At 42.0% G+C, this 14,379-nt stretch overlaps 1 protein-coding gene across 2 annotated transcripts in view; it reads right to left on the bottom strand.

Annotated features, from left to right (window-relative positions):
• Nucleotides 1-14,379, bottom strand: part of dpf1 (D4, zinc and double PHD fingers family 1) — a 56,286-nt gene that overhangs the window by 27,048 nt on the left and 14,859 nt on the right. Inside the window, exons 3-8 of one of the 2 annotated variants that reach the window (XM_037776138.1) lie at nt 12,577-12,737; nt 10,605-10,616; nt 9,664-9,791; nt 7,437-7,526; nt 5,608-5,686; nt 4,344-4,475 (exon numbers count right to left, since the gene is read on the bottom strand). In XM_037776138.1, coding sequence (XP_037632066.1) covers nt 4,344-4,475; nt 5,608-5,686; nt 7,437-7,526; nt 9,664-9,791; nt 10,605-10,616; nt 12,577-12,737 — 602 coding nt within the window. Of the gene's footprint in view, nt 1-4,343; nt 4,476-5,607; nt 5,687-7,436; nt 7,527-9,663; nt 9,792-10,508; nt 10,617-12,576; nt 12,738-14,379 lie in introns of both variants that reach the window. The other variant, XM_037776137.1, reaches the window with a different exon arrangement.

The following is a 14,379-nucleotide window of genomic DNA, read 5'->3' on the forward strand; positions in this document are numbered from 1 at the left end:
ACACACACACAAACACACCGAAATCGCACACATACTGGGCCAGTCCTATCGTCAGACAGGCCAATTTAAAAACACACACTGCCAATTAACTGTGAGGCAGCATAGTTTCAGTGTGGACATTTGTTGTAGTGCAGCATGCTCAGATAATGTGGATATGTATATGTTTTTGTGTGTTTGTGTTTGCGTTTCATTCTGAGCAAATTGCTTGTTTTAAGAGCGGAGAGGAACAAAGAAAGTGGATGAATCGCCTGCGCTTTCTTTTCAAATGTCCACAGCGTTTTCTCTTGTGTTTTCTGAGTGTGAATAACTGTAGCTATTTTACTAACGATTACTGACCAAAACACAATCTCCCGCAGGATAAATGCATACTATTGTCCTTAAAATAAGTTGCTCAGAAACAAAACAAAACACGCAGACAGAAGATAACGGCGAACAAAAAACACACACTGATAGAAAACCCTGGGGGCGAAAATAAATAGCCACAAGAAACAAAGACGACGAGCAATTTGGTTAGTGTTGATGCTGCAGCTGACAGGAGGTTTGAGATCTGATTCATTACCTGTTCATAGAAACCTAAATATTTGCTTTCCTTCTTGTTCACTGGCATTTATTGCTTTCTTATGGTACCCTTGATACATTAAGCAGAACCTTCGTAGCCTTACGCTAAGTGCAATCTTGGGATTCCTACCTTTATGTATACCATACACTACTATTCAATGCTTTTTACTGCACATTATAGTATTGTCCTCTGCTATTTAAATGCTTGTACAAACCTGGAGGCCTCCAGGTTTTGCACTCGGCCCCTTTACAGCTTCAGGAAGTCTGCCAAAACTCAATAACTCTTAACTTCCTGCAGTTCATCTTATTAAATAGAAGCCAAAAGTCCCGCAGGGAACGATGTGACCAATATTCAGAGGGAGTAAATGTCCCTGAGCCAGATGTACACGAGACATTTTTCATGATGGGCATTATAACTTGTCCAACGCAGCTGTAAGTAATGACATTTATAGTGGCCACATTCCATTAAATTGTTCCATGTAGTGCCAAGACATGGGTGATATATGTTGGCTTATTGGAGCACCTACGTGGAATGGAGCCATCGTCAACTTTAAAATGTTTAACTTCTACAAAACGATGACTTTGCATATTGTGCTCCGACTTCATAAGGTGACGGCACTCTCCGTGCACCTTGTGGGGCCTTCAAACCTCATCGCCAGAGAGTGTTGATATTGGATGATTCTGCAAAACTCAGATTAAGTTCACTGACAGTGGGGCGGGGGGGGAGGGGTTTACGTCCAGTGCAAATGTTTTTCAAATCTTCCTTTCTACAATAGCTGCTTATGGCAACTATGGTGGTATTTAATCACATGATTGTCCATGATTAATTGACACATTTTTTATTAATTAGAGATTTGTCAAGTATTTAAGTGGGCAAATGCTTGCTTTATGCAAATGTATGTATATATTTATTATTGGAAATCAGTTAATTTACCCCGTGTGCAACCAGAGGTCAATGTTGATCTATTTGTCACTTAAAGCTGAAGTAGGCGAGATTGGAGCAAATATGATTAAAAAAGTTATTTTTATAAAACGGTTGCTATATCGTGACAGTAGTACATGAAACAGGTAAACTGAAAAAATCATGTGCCTCTGTGTCCTCCGGTGCTCCTAACGGCATCTGCAAGATTTCACAGACCAGAGGAAAACAACCAGTAAGAACTGATCTGAGGTCTGCTGTCCATCTGCTGTCTATGAGAGCCGGCTGTCAATCACTCGCCAACTCCGACCAAAGGGTCAAACTAGGCAGCGCTGATCAAATATGAATCAATATTATGTTACGTTAATGCCTATTTCTCACCTTAAATGTTTTCAGAATCATCTTGGTAGTGTACGGTTTAGTGTACGTTTGGTGAAGGAACGCCAAGTTCTGGTCACATGACCGGAGCACAGCCAATAGAAACGCTCTCTCTATGAAATGACCTGTGATTGGTCAAAGTCTCCCGTCACGGACTAGATTTTTTAAAGCCTGAAAACAGAGCCATGAGGAGGAGCAGAAGTCTGATTATCTCTCAGAACACTTGAATTACAATATGCTGAAAGGTTATTATGGATTTTTTGCCCAATGATGCCAAAAATATACTGCCTACTGCCACTTTAACTTCCATACTTAAGTAACTTAACTTCTGAAGTTATGTTAACCCAAACCACGTTTTTTTCCTAAACCTAACTAAGTAGTTTGGTTGCCTAAACCTAACCAAGTTGTTTCCTGTGAAGACAGAAGTTTGTTTTGAAAATACTGTTTGCATGTAATGAGCGGAAATTGACACGTGTTTCTGGACATTCATAGGAAAACGCACGAAAAATGAGGACTAACTTTTCGTAAGATATCATACAAACCGTTGTATGAGGATATTTTGTAATTGTTGTTAAGATATTTCAGTCTGGATCAAAGTGGTGGACCGCCCAACAAACCAACGTTGCCGCTAGCATGGCTATAAAGAAACTTGTTTTTTGATTGTATTAATCTATTAAGTGCCACTTCACGACAAAAACATCTGTGCCCCTGCCATTTTGCAGCTACATACATACCCGCACTGTCAGGCAAGAAGTGCTGGAGGCATTAGCAAGCAATACCAGGGCTCTTCATTACGACCTCATGATATTCAGGACCAGTGCATTCAAGGATAGTCATTAAGCCGCTGATAGCTGCAGCCATATACTGTGTGCTATAAATTGAAAGGTACATACAGTAGAAGGCTGAAATATAAATGTAGAGTGTGGTGGTAATTTCCCAGAGTGTTTGACTGGTGTTTGTTCACTGACAGTTATATTTAGAGCTGATGAGTGTTGATTGAAGAGCAGTTTGTTCCCTCATTTAGATGATGTATCTCTGCAGCAGCTGTTGAAACTGTCTGAAGTGTTGCATTAGCTCGTATAGGTGATGACTGATTGAGAATGTAAAGGTGAACACCATCCCAGTGTTTCTGAGTAAAAGGGAGAAATACTGATCATTTAGCTGTAATGTGAATTCAGTATTGTATTATGCAATATGCTTGCCACCATCACCCGTCCTTCTACCGCATGTAAATAGTTTTCTATGTATTATTATCAAGACTAATGTCTTTATGATTCCCTGTGGTTGTTGGCTGCTGATTCTGTATTCTAACTGACTTCCAGACCTTTAGCACAAGAGGTCTGACAGTGGCTTTGGCCGTGGGCTACAGCAGCCCAGACAGGGAAAGGTTAAATGCTACCTTGTAAAAAAAAAAAGGTAAATTACCCTTGGGCTCTGTTAGCCTTGGGGCAACCTTGCAAATATTGAGGTGTCATGTGCAACCTTCAATAGACTTGGAGTCACATATTCTGACTATCGACTCAGAACAACAAGCAGAAGTGTGACAATCTGTGTCCAACAGAGTAAAGCCACTTTTAATGCAGGATACACATAGGTTTACTGGATGTATGTTTAACCCAGGCGGCAACCTACGGGTCTGAAAAGTGCCTCAAACTTGCATTCTTTCTAACAGCCAACAGGGGGCGACTCCTCTGGTTGCAAAAAGAAGTCAGATTGTATAGAAGTCTATGAGAAAATGATATTTCTCACTTGATTTAATATCTCAGTAAACATTGTAAACATGAGTTTATGGTCTCTGTCGCTAGTTTCAAGTCGTCTTCAATACAGCATGATCGCCTAAAAATGTTTGCTTTCGGTTGTACCCTCTCGTGCCACATCTGGTTGCAAATAACCAAGATGCCGACGGCCAAAATACCAAACACGAGGCTTCAGAGCTGTAGTCCACAAATCAATGGGTGACGTCCACTTCTTATATATATAGTCTATGCTTTAACGCCTGTTTGCCCTCATTTGTATTAGGGTTAATCCTTATGGTCATTGTCTCTACAGAAGCTCCCATCTGCAGCTGTAGCTGCATAAACACATAGCCTGTTTACCAAAGCCAGTGTCCAACCCTTGTTTAACTCAGGTCAAGAAGCCAAGTCGGATGATTCATGGTGACCCACTTTGATCGACCGCAATCACAGTTTCAACCTGCGTCACTGCGTCAGTCTGAAAAGGGGATCAGTGAGAGCTGAAGAAGTCAGCTAAACTCAGTACTCCACTGGGAGAAATCCTATCCTTCATCCACACTTTGGATTTGGCTCAGTCAGCACTGTAACTATCCATAATGCTGCAGGAGGACGATCGATAGTTCTCGATAATATTCTGATTATTAAGGATTGTTGGAATGATCCTGAAACTGCTAAAACCAAAACACTCCACATGAAGTAAATAATGGATGATGATGGACAGCTGGACAAGTTTAATATTCAGACGGCAGACTCACGCTTGTGGTTGTTCTTGCGCTGGAAGGGTAGTGTGTGTCGCTCCGAGTCTTCTTCTCCCTCCTCGTCTGCCAGGTGTGTGTGAGTGTAATGGTAACTCAGCCCTGGGCGGTTCTTATAGCGCTTTCCACAGACTGTAACACACAGTCAATGCATAAAATGAATTTTCTGTATGTGTAAGTTAAGAATAAACAGACCTGTCTCTGAAGAATTACATTCCCATACAACTAAACTGCATTCTCAATTATTTTGTAGGGAAACGTACTTTGTTGCGTGTCTTCGTCTTTGACGTATCAGAAATAGTCCGCGGATGGCCGCAGCAAGTGACATAGTATATCGAGCGACTGTTATTGAAAGTTACGTGGTATAATAACGAGTATAACAAGTGAGAAAGTCCACTACGGCGGGCCAACACGATCTCATCTCAACTCATCACGTACTGATGATTTGTCAGAACCCTCGGCGTCACTTTTCGGTCGCACTAAACACATGCTTAACGTTGTGAATTAAACAAAACCACTTGTTAAGGTTTAGGCAACAAAACCACTTAGTTAGGCTTAGGACAAAACAACATGGTCAGGCTTAAAACTACTACGTTTGTACAGTGAAATGTGACTCGATGTTGTAAACACTGAACACGAACAAAGAGCTGATTGTAAAGTGAAAGTGAAATTTAACACACGGAACGCGAACAGCGGCCTCTGGATGAAAACCTTGTGTTGGTTGGACCCTTCCACCTCTCCTCCAACCAACCTGGTGTGTCTCTTTCGCTCTTTAAACCACGTCAGCACAGCACTTTCCCTGAGCGTTTACTGTTGCCTAAGATGGGTTTACATTGTAGTGAATGGAAATCCCGGTGCGTCTCATACCTGCGCTAAAGGGTGCCTGCTGCGACAATATCAAACGCCGACTGCTGTGACAAAGCGTCGGTATCAGGGCGGGCGGTAGGGGTGATTAATGGGTCCAACAAACACAGGACTTTCCCCAAGGAGACTGCTGTTGGTGTCCCGTACATTCATTTACGTAGTCATTTTAAGCCAAACCATGATGTTTTTTGACTAAACCTAAAGTTTTGTTGTGTCTTTTTGTTTCAATTGACAACATTAACCACATGTTTAAAACTGCGAACGTAATCTGGGAGAAAACAAGTTTCCCTCGAAACGTAATTGAGAATGCAGTTTAGTTGTATGGGAACCTAATTTTGTAGGAGTTGTAATAAAAGAGTAAGGAGAAACAGGAATAAAGAAATTAAGTTGCAACGCTCACTGTCACAGACGTAAGGCTTGTCTCTGTCTTCAATGGCAGCCGGCTCTTGTCTCTTCCTCATGCCCCCGACACCGTAGGCCTGCAGAAACCACACACACACATACACACACACATACACAAACATACACACATGCGTGTGAGAACTCAGACAGCCTCATGCAAAATCACACATGTACACAGAAAAAGTTTGAACTTCAACACTTGTTACCTGCATGCACATACACACTAAAAAGAGCGTAACAGCACACTTCTCACTTGTTCAAGTGTCTATACACACACACACACACACACACACACACACACACACACACACTCTCACACACACTTGCGTTTGCATTCCTCTGTAATCATCTGCTCTCAGTGTAAAGCTCCACTTCCAGCAGGAGGGGGCTGATGACACCTAGCAGGGGAGCAACAGCTCCAATTAGCAACCCTGGTGTCTGTGTGTGTGAGCATGTGTGTACGTGTGTGTGATGATTTTCAGAATACATTGTTAACACTTGATTATCTTCCCATAGGACGCCCCAAAAAGAGTCGGGGGAAAAAAAACCTGTCTGATCTAATCAAAGTTGTTAAAAAAAAAGCAGGTCGTCCCAGCATGATTTAAATCTCTGGATCCATTTGCATTTATTCTCTGTAATAACTGTTGGTTTGTCAGATGACATTTCACTACAGACTCAGGAATACTGAGAAGTCACAATAAATTAAATCTATTATGACCTCAGACCAGGAATTAGAAAAAAAGTGCCATTTCTGTTGATGCTATTAGAATTACAATTTCTCCATGTGTATAGAATAGATGCTTAATCCTTGTCATAATCATTTGACTCCAGCAACACAGGACTCTTACCCTGACACCTCTTCCTAACAGGCAGCAAGTGAGCGAATTCTAGCGAATGGAGCGCGAAAAATTGTCTAGATATACTATGAGCGATGTCACCGACTATTACACAGAGAGCACAATATTGATTAGTTGTCAGTTGCTGGCAGCGTTGATTTTGACCTATTAAAATACGTTCCAGGTGTGTGAAACCTCGCATAAATAGAACCAGGGCGAGTCATTTTTCAAACAAGTGATACGTCGCTCAGCCTGTTTCGCTGATGCACGGAGCAGGTTAGGACATCTTCATTGGGGAAAAACTGAAACAATCTGATGTTCACTCGTTCGCATCGCGTCCGGTTAAAAGTGTCACACAACCTGTTTAGGTGGTTTTCGACAGTTTTAGCGGTGTGTCCCGCACCGTTGCCACTAGTCTGCACCTGTCGGTGGCTTTTTGGCCAATTCAGCGTGTTGAAATTCTTCTGGTTTTCCTTTTTGAATACAGACTACCGCGACCTGCTGGTGTAGAGTTATTTCCTCTCACGCAGGTGCAGGACGTACGTACTAGTTGGCCGTCGGCTGTAGTCTTTGCGGGGTGTTCAAGTGCAACTTTTTGGCCAAGACACATATGTCGTGGAGCGATGCAACAGTCGGCCTTCGTCGCCGCTAGTTCTTTGGTGTCGTTTTGGTGTTTCTGGACCTTACACTATGCTTATATGGGTTGTGCAAATGAAGCAGATTCCGTCGAAGTTTAAATCAGAATAACTTAGGGGCTGTCATTTTATAATCTAATCTAAATGAGAACTCCTTATTCTCTGTGTCTGACAGGCAGGACGCTGAACTTTCACATCGCAGTTTGACTCTGAGCTTGATAAACTTGATGAGACTTTGGTTTCCCTACAGCTTCACTCTTCTACACCGACAGCCAAACAGTTTCTCTCGTGGCTTGCTAGTTCAGTATAAAATGACCAGGGGTAAAAAAAAAAAAGAGATGTCATTGATGTCTGACCCGTGCTTTGGTACGGTTCTTGCGTTTCGGGACGTCTTCCTCCATCTCGTCCGTCTCCAGCTCATGAGGGAAATCCCCGACCAGCAGCTTCTACGGATGAGATACAGACAGAGCGAGAGAAATAGATGGACTGTCAGACAGCTTAGTTTCCTCTCCTTTTTTTATCTTTCCTTTTCCTCTCTTTCTTTGCTTTCCCCTCAACCATCTCGGTCTCTACTTGCTTGAGCCCATGTCATGAAATTGCTTGTCTTCCTGCTAGTTTGAGAGTATTCACATAATCGCAGTGCAGGAAATGATCTTAAGAGCACAGCAGAACTATTACCACTAAATATAGCCAAATGTGTCTCCATTTAAATGAAATAAATGATTTGATTTAAGACTTCTTACATTAAAGGGGTACACCACACAATTTAGTACTGCACTTATGTAAGATAGGGGACTCACAAGAGGTACATTAAGAGAAATAATCAATCAACAGAGGCCAAGACATCCTGATTCTTAGTCCCTAATATGGGTCAAACTCCAAAAACACTGGATCCTACATTTCCCTTAATCCAACATTGTTAATTTCTTTAATGAGAAATTAACATACAAATCAGACAAAACACATGAAAAATCAGGCTGTTCTCATACACCGCTACCTATGAAAAGTTATGCACTGTAATTCGTATATATCCCATGAAATCAGTTTGTATGTAATCCACGTAATCGTGAACCAGCAAGTATAAAGAGCAACAAACACTGCGTCGGGAGGAGGTCAGGGTGGGTCAAAAAACACCAGACTTTTGCCCAGGAGACTGGTGTTCGTATCCCGTGCGAGTCACATAACTTCCATACTTAAGTAACGCCATTTCCACAATCTTTTCCTAAACCTAACTAAGTAGTTTTGTTGCTTAAACCTAATGAAGTTGTTTCCTGTGAAGACGGAAGTTTTGAAAAGACTGTATGCATGTAATGAGCAGAAATTGACACATGTTGCTGGACATTCGTCGGAAAAAACGCTTGAAAAATGAGGAATAACTTTTCGCAAGATATCATACGAACCTATACCTATGAAAAGTGATGCACTGTTATTCATATATATCCCACAAAATCAATTTGTATGTAATTCAAGTAATCGTGAAGCAGTAAGTATAAAGAGCGACAAACGCCGTGTAGGGAGGAAGTCACGGTGGATGGGTGGGTCAAAAAAACAGAGAGAGACTGCTCCTCGTATCATGTGTGAAACCAGAAGTCAACGTTGATTTCGTCCGTACTTATGTAATGCCACTTCCAGTGTTCTTTTAACCCAAGCCAAGATCTTTTCCTAAACCTAACCAATAAGTTTTGTTCCCTAGAGCTAACCAAGTTGTTTTCTATGAAGACAGAAGTTTATTTTGAAAATACTGTATGCATGTAATGAGTGGAAATTGTCACGTGTTGCTGGACATTCGTAGGAAAACGCACAAAAAATTCTGTAAGATATCAATTGAACCGTTATATTCATATGAGGATACATATGACGAATACACTGAACTTGAAGATGCTTTTAGCTATTTTTGTCCTAAGCGTACGAAAACACCAGCTTTATGTTAAAACACATTAATCTGATTGTGTTTGTGGCAGAGTTAAGTGTGCACATGGAGCTATGACGGGGCAGCGTGTTGACGTCATGCCTGGCTGGGCTGGAGTCAGGGGAAGCCCTGGACTAGAGGCCCTACACACTTCTCTATCTGTCAAAGGGCCACTGTGAGGGCCACTTTGAGGGCCACTCACTCAACTGATTGATTAGCAGTCCATCTGGTTTCAAGAGCCACTGCCTTGAGCTGGTGATGCCGGCCAGATGAAGTTTTTGCTCAGAAGTTACTGACTGCAACATGCTGTCATAAAGGATGACAAAGAATAAAGAGGTGGATCGTCTTCCCTCAAACGACCCTAAAATAATTGTCCACGAGGTTGGCCTGTAAAACACGTGAGAGGAATCCCGGTAAAACACCGAGAATGACTGCAGTGCACACAAATCACAAGCACGCACACACGGTGCCAGGAGGGAGTTGTCAGAGCCGCGGGAGGCTGTGTCACCGCCAAAACACATAGAGAGACAAAGGCGGAGACAGACAAAGAAACACAAACACAGAGGGTAATACAAGACAGATAAAAAGAGTAAGAGACAGTCTGACATAAGAATAACAACAAAGTACAGAAGAGAGAGAGAGAGAGGGGGAAGAAAGAGAAACGAGAGTCTCACCTGACACTCGCTCATTGGCTCTTCTTCCTTGGTTTCTACCTTCTTGTCCAGGGTTTCCCCGGCGAGCAGCGACTCCAACACGGGACCATCTGGGATGCCCCCCTCCTTCTTTAGAGAAGCCTCGTAGTCTGGAGAATGAGACAATTACAATCAGAAAACAGCAGAGATCTCACAATCATGCTGACATGCTCAGTTGAGCTGACAGTGCCCCGAGGATACTAAATTTGGCTGGTTCACGACAGCACAACGACTTCAGCTTCTGCAGTGTACAGACGCGGAAGTAATCGTCCGCAATTTGCCTGAAATATCACACAGTCGTGTATTGCTTGTGGGACGTGTTTACATTTTCTTCACCGATGTTTTCTCTTCATATAACCACCTGGGTGTCAGTAAATGAGCCAAATATTCAAATGTATTCTAAAAACTATGACTACACATAAGACTTTCTTTCAATTACGATACAAACACAAAGCTCAGTAATGAAGCCGTGAACCATTGAAGTTATTTAAAAGGTAGAAAAAAGTGGAGGTGGTGATATTTTGTGACCTTTTGAATTTACAGGAGCAAAATACATCTTAACCCCGCCTCGATAGTGGGCCAGTCATTTAAAATCATGGTGAGCAGCCAAACATTGCTCAAACTCACAGATCTTTATTCTAAATTTGTCTCTATGCTGTATGTTTGATGTGTTTTATACTTGCTGCAGCACAAATTGCCCACTTGGGACAAATAAATTGACTTTATTCTTGATTTTCAAAAACACCAAATTGCTAAATCTCGGGGACATAGATGATTTTTCCAACCGTAGTCGGCGGTAAAAGATATCAAAATAGCTCCTTAATTACCGATCTTGAACTCGATCGGTACAAGCCGCGGGTCCTCCAGGATGTTTAGCCGTCTCTTCTTGCGCCAGCATCGAGCGGGATATGTGTACAACTGACCTGGGGCGTGACCTGAAACACAGAATAAAATACACAGCTTGGTTATAGGACATAATGCCACGATTCATACTTTAACAAAAAAAACACAGTGCTTTGAGCTAAATGCTAACACATCTTAGTTGACTGTGTTAGAGTGTTAACATTTGCCAATAGAGTGCTGCAGGAATGAGTCCTAAAACCCGGGAATGAGTTGGTGTTTTAGCTCTTCTGGTTCCCTCGTCTGGAAGTCAATGAGTTTTTAGTTAGATGCCTGAAATAAGGTCTGTGGTTCACTCTTGAATTTTAAAGCTTTTACTTGTCTTAAAAATGGCGGTTGCTAACAAGTGGCTAAATGAGACTACTAAACGTGATCACGCCAAACACTAGTCCGTCATTAGCTTAGTTCTGGTGATGTGAAGTCATGCGACCGTGGTGTAGTTCGTTTATAGCCTAACGTAAAGTGGTGTTCATTTATGGAGATTATCTTGCTGAAGTATCATAAACGTTTGTTTGCCACAGAGCTTATTTTCTGCAATAATCCAAAACCCAATGGAAAAATCCCATTTGCCGAGGGCACCAGTGCAAACCTAACTTCCTCGTTGGCCTCCAAAAATCAACATCGCCCTTGCAGCACTCTATTAGCACTAAATGATCACCAAAGTTATTAGAATTTAAACTGAGAGGGACATGGATTTATGAACCAAATTTCATGGAATTTCATCCAATAGTTGTCGGGACATCTCACTCTTACCCACAAATGTCAGAATTCATCCTCTGGAGACAATGAATATCTGTACAAAATTGTATTTTAATCCATCAAATAGTAACCTGGTATCACTCCAAAGCGTGTAATACACCTGCCTGTCCACCAGAGAATAGCATGTCAGTGTCACCGAGGCGTGAATATTACATGCGTGTATGAAGGTGCAGTACCAGCAGGGAGCAACAAAACCACTTAGTTAGGTTTAGGAAAACATCGTGGTTGGCCTTAAAATAAGAACGTAAACTATGTAAAATACGTAGGGAATCAACGTATAGAAACACGTGACAAACGTCTTTCTCACTTTTCATTCTACGTCACTAGCTCTGTGCGTAGCATATTTACATGATGTGTTTACATTGCAGTCAGTGCAGACTACATGGTTTACAAATGACTCGTCTAAAGCCAGCACTGCACTGTTATTGCACGCTTTTGCCTTGTGCATTATCGTGTCATTCATACGCCTTTTCGTGCAACCGGGTGCTAATAGTTGTTGAGATATTTCAGTCTGGCATGGCTATAAATATAAATGGCTGTGGTGTAAATAGTTGTCTGTTGTCGTTATTAATGTTTTTTTTTATTTATAAACTACTTTTTGTTGGTTGTGGAAAATAATCAATGTTAATCAATTCAATTCTCAATTTAATTCAATACTATTCTATGCAAATCAAGTTATAACTAAAAACTAGCAAACTAACAAACAAAAGAATTGTACTGGCAGACACCAGACAAAGCCTACAAACTCAAATCGTTAACACACTCTTGCACAAGTGCACAAACACACACACACACACACACACACACACACACACTCTCTCTGTGGAATAGTTGGTGCCAGCGGCGTATCATTGCCTACAGGGGTGTCTGATTCACTGCCAAAATACACTGATGTTACAGTGAAAAAGAGAAAGCAATGAGGAAACACCCGTTGGGGAAAGTTTAAAAAAAAAAAAAGTTGAGGTGTGAAAGGTAGGAGGCCTGGAAAAGAGGGGGAGGAAATGAGGGAGCGGGGAGAGGAAGGAAAATGAGACAGAAACAAGCAGAGCAAAGGAAGGAAGGAAGCCGCGGGACAAATGAGTGGAGAAAATAATTTGTGTAGCACAACAGCTGGTAAACAACAACGCACACACCTCCAACAAAGAGGAGTGCTCTGAAGAGCTCCTCCAGCCTCAGACAGCCACTCGCCACTTTATTCTGACAACACACACCTCACACACCCTCAGAGACACACACCTGGTCCGCGGTGGTTCTTCTCCATCCAGATGTAGCAGTTGCTCTGGGCCACGCCGGTCTGGGAGTCCAGGAAGGGGAGACGCATGGAGCGCTCGGCGCACAGACGGGCATTGTAGCTGCGACAGTGTTCAATGGCCTCCTTATAGAACTCCTCACCAAGACTGAGAGGATAAAGAAGGGAGGAGGAGGAGGAGGAGGAGGGAGAATAGAAAGAGGGAGGGTGTGAGGGGGTCAAAGGTGAAGAACGAAAAGGGAATACAGTCCAACATTAGCAGGGGAACAGGATGCCAAAAGAACAGCATGCTTGTGTGTCAAAAAAATGAACTTTCATGGACATGGGTAGGGCAAAGTTTTGTGTGTGTGCAAGCTTGAAGGGATAGTTGCTGTTTTGAAGTGGGGTTGTATGAGGTACACCATAGTCAGTGTATTACCTACAGTAGATGACGGTCAGCACGCCCCCAGCTTGGAGAAGCAGACAGGAGTTACCGCTCGGAAACAAAGCAATGTACTGCTGTGGACGGGGCCGGCAGCGAAACGTATTTTAGCCACCTAAAAGAAAGGCCCACTTAAAAAAATCAATATCAGTTTAAGTGTACGCTTTATTTAGAATATTTTCAGCGCTTTATCTTGCGGTCAGACAGCCCTTTCTGACGGGGAACTGAAGCCGTTGTATCTATGTATGCTCTCTTCAAAGCCATCAGACTCCATTGAAAAAAACTGTAATTTTACCTCGCAGAACATGAGGGTTACTGGTCTTCCACTGCCTCAATCAGTTAGTTGTGCTGTTGTGTGACTTTGGTGAATCCAAACCAATTCAATTTAAAATAAAATGTTTTTTTTTTATTTAAAAAAGAATATTTTTCATGTGAAAGAAGGTCATATTAAAGTATTTAATTAAATAAATTCTTAAATTTGTAATTGAATTTGTGCTCATTCAAAGACTGTAATGAAATGCTGAATGACTTTAAAACAGCTCATTTTTTTATAATGAAGAGGGCTTTGTTTCTCTGGCACAAAAGGGGAATAAATAACAGCAAAAACAAAATAAACAAAAACATCGGTATCTGCTATCGGCCAAATAGTTATTGTATCCAGGTATCCTCTCGCCAAAGCCACCAGACTCCATTGGAAAAAACTGTAATTTTACCTCACAGATTTGTTTGTTTGTGCTATTGTGTGACTTGGGTGAATCTGAACTAACCAAAGTCACACAATAACACAAACAAATTAACCGATCGAGGCAGCGGTAGACCAGCAACTCCTGTGGAGTCTGATTGCTTTTGGTGAGAGAATAGATAACGGCTTCAGTTCCCCGTCGTAAACATAGACTTTATAGTTGTCTCACAGCAAGTTTATCTTGTAAAAATATTCTAAATATAGTGTACACTTAAACTGATATTGTTTTTTTTAGGTGAGTCTTTCTTTTAGGTGGCTAAAATGCGTTTTACTGCTGCCCCGTGCACAGCAGTACAGTGCTTTGTTTCCGTGCGGTAACTCCTGTCTGCTTCTCCAACCTGGGGGCGTGCCAACCGTCATCTACTGTAGGTAACACACTGACTATGGACAAGTACCTCACACAACCCCACTTCAAAACTATCCCTTTATAGCTACGCACACCTCTGAGGACGCATGCATGTGTGTAAGTCAAAAGGGGCATTGAGTGGTCAGTCATGATGTGTGTGTTTGAGTGTGTGTAGGCGCAGTCCTATTAACCTGGGTCACAGCGGACGAGCTGCCAACTACACACTGTTAAAGCCACACACATGCTGTACAGTAACACATTTTTCACTATGAGCACAATTC

The sequence above is a fragment of the Sebastes umbrosus genome, chromosome 7, assembly GCF_015220745.1.
Source record: "Sebastes umbrosus isolate fSebUmb1 chromosome 7, fSebUmb1.pri, whole genome shotgun sequence".
NCBI classification, from domain to species: Eukaryota; Metazoa; Chordata; class Actinopteri; order Perciformes; family Sebastidae; genus Sebastes; species Sebastes umbrosus.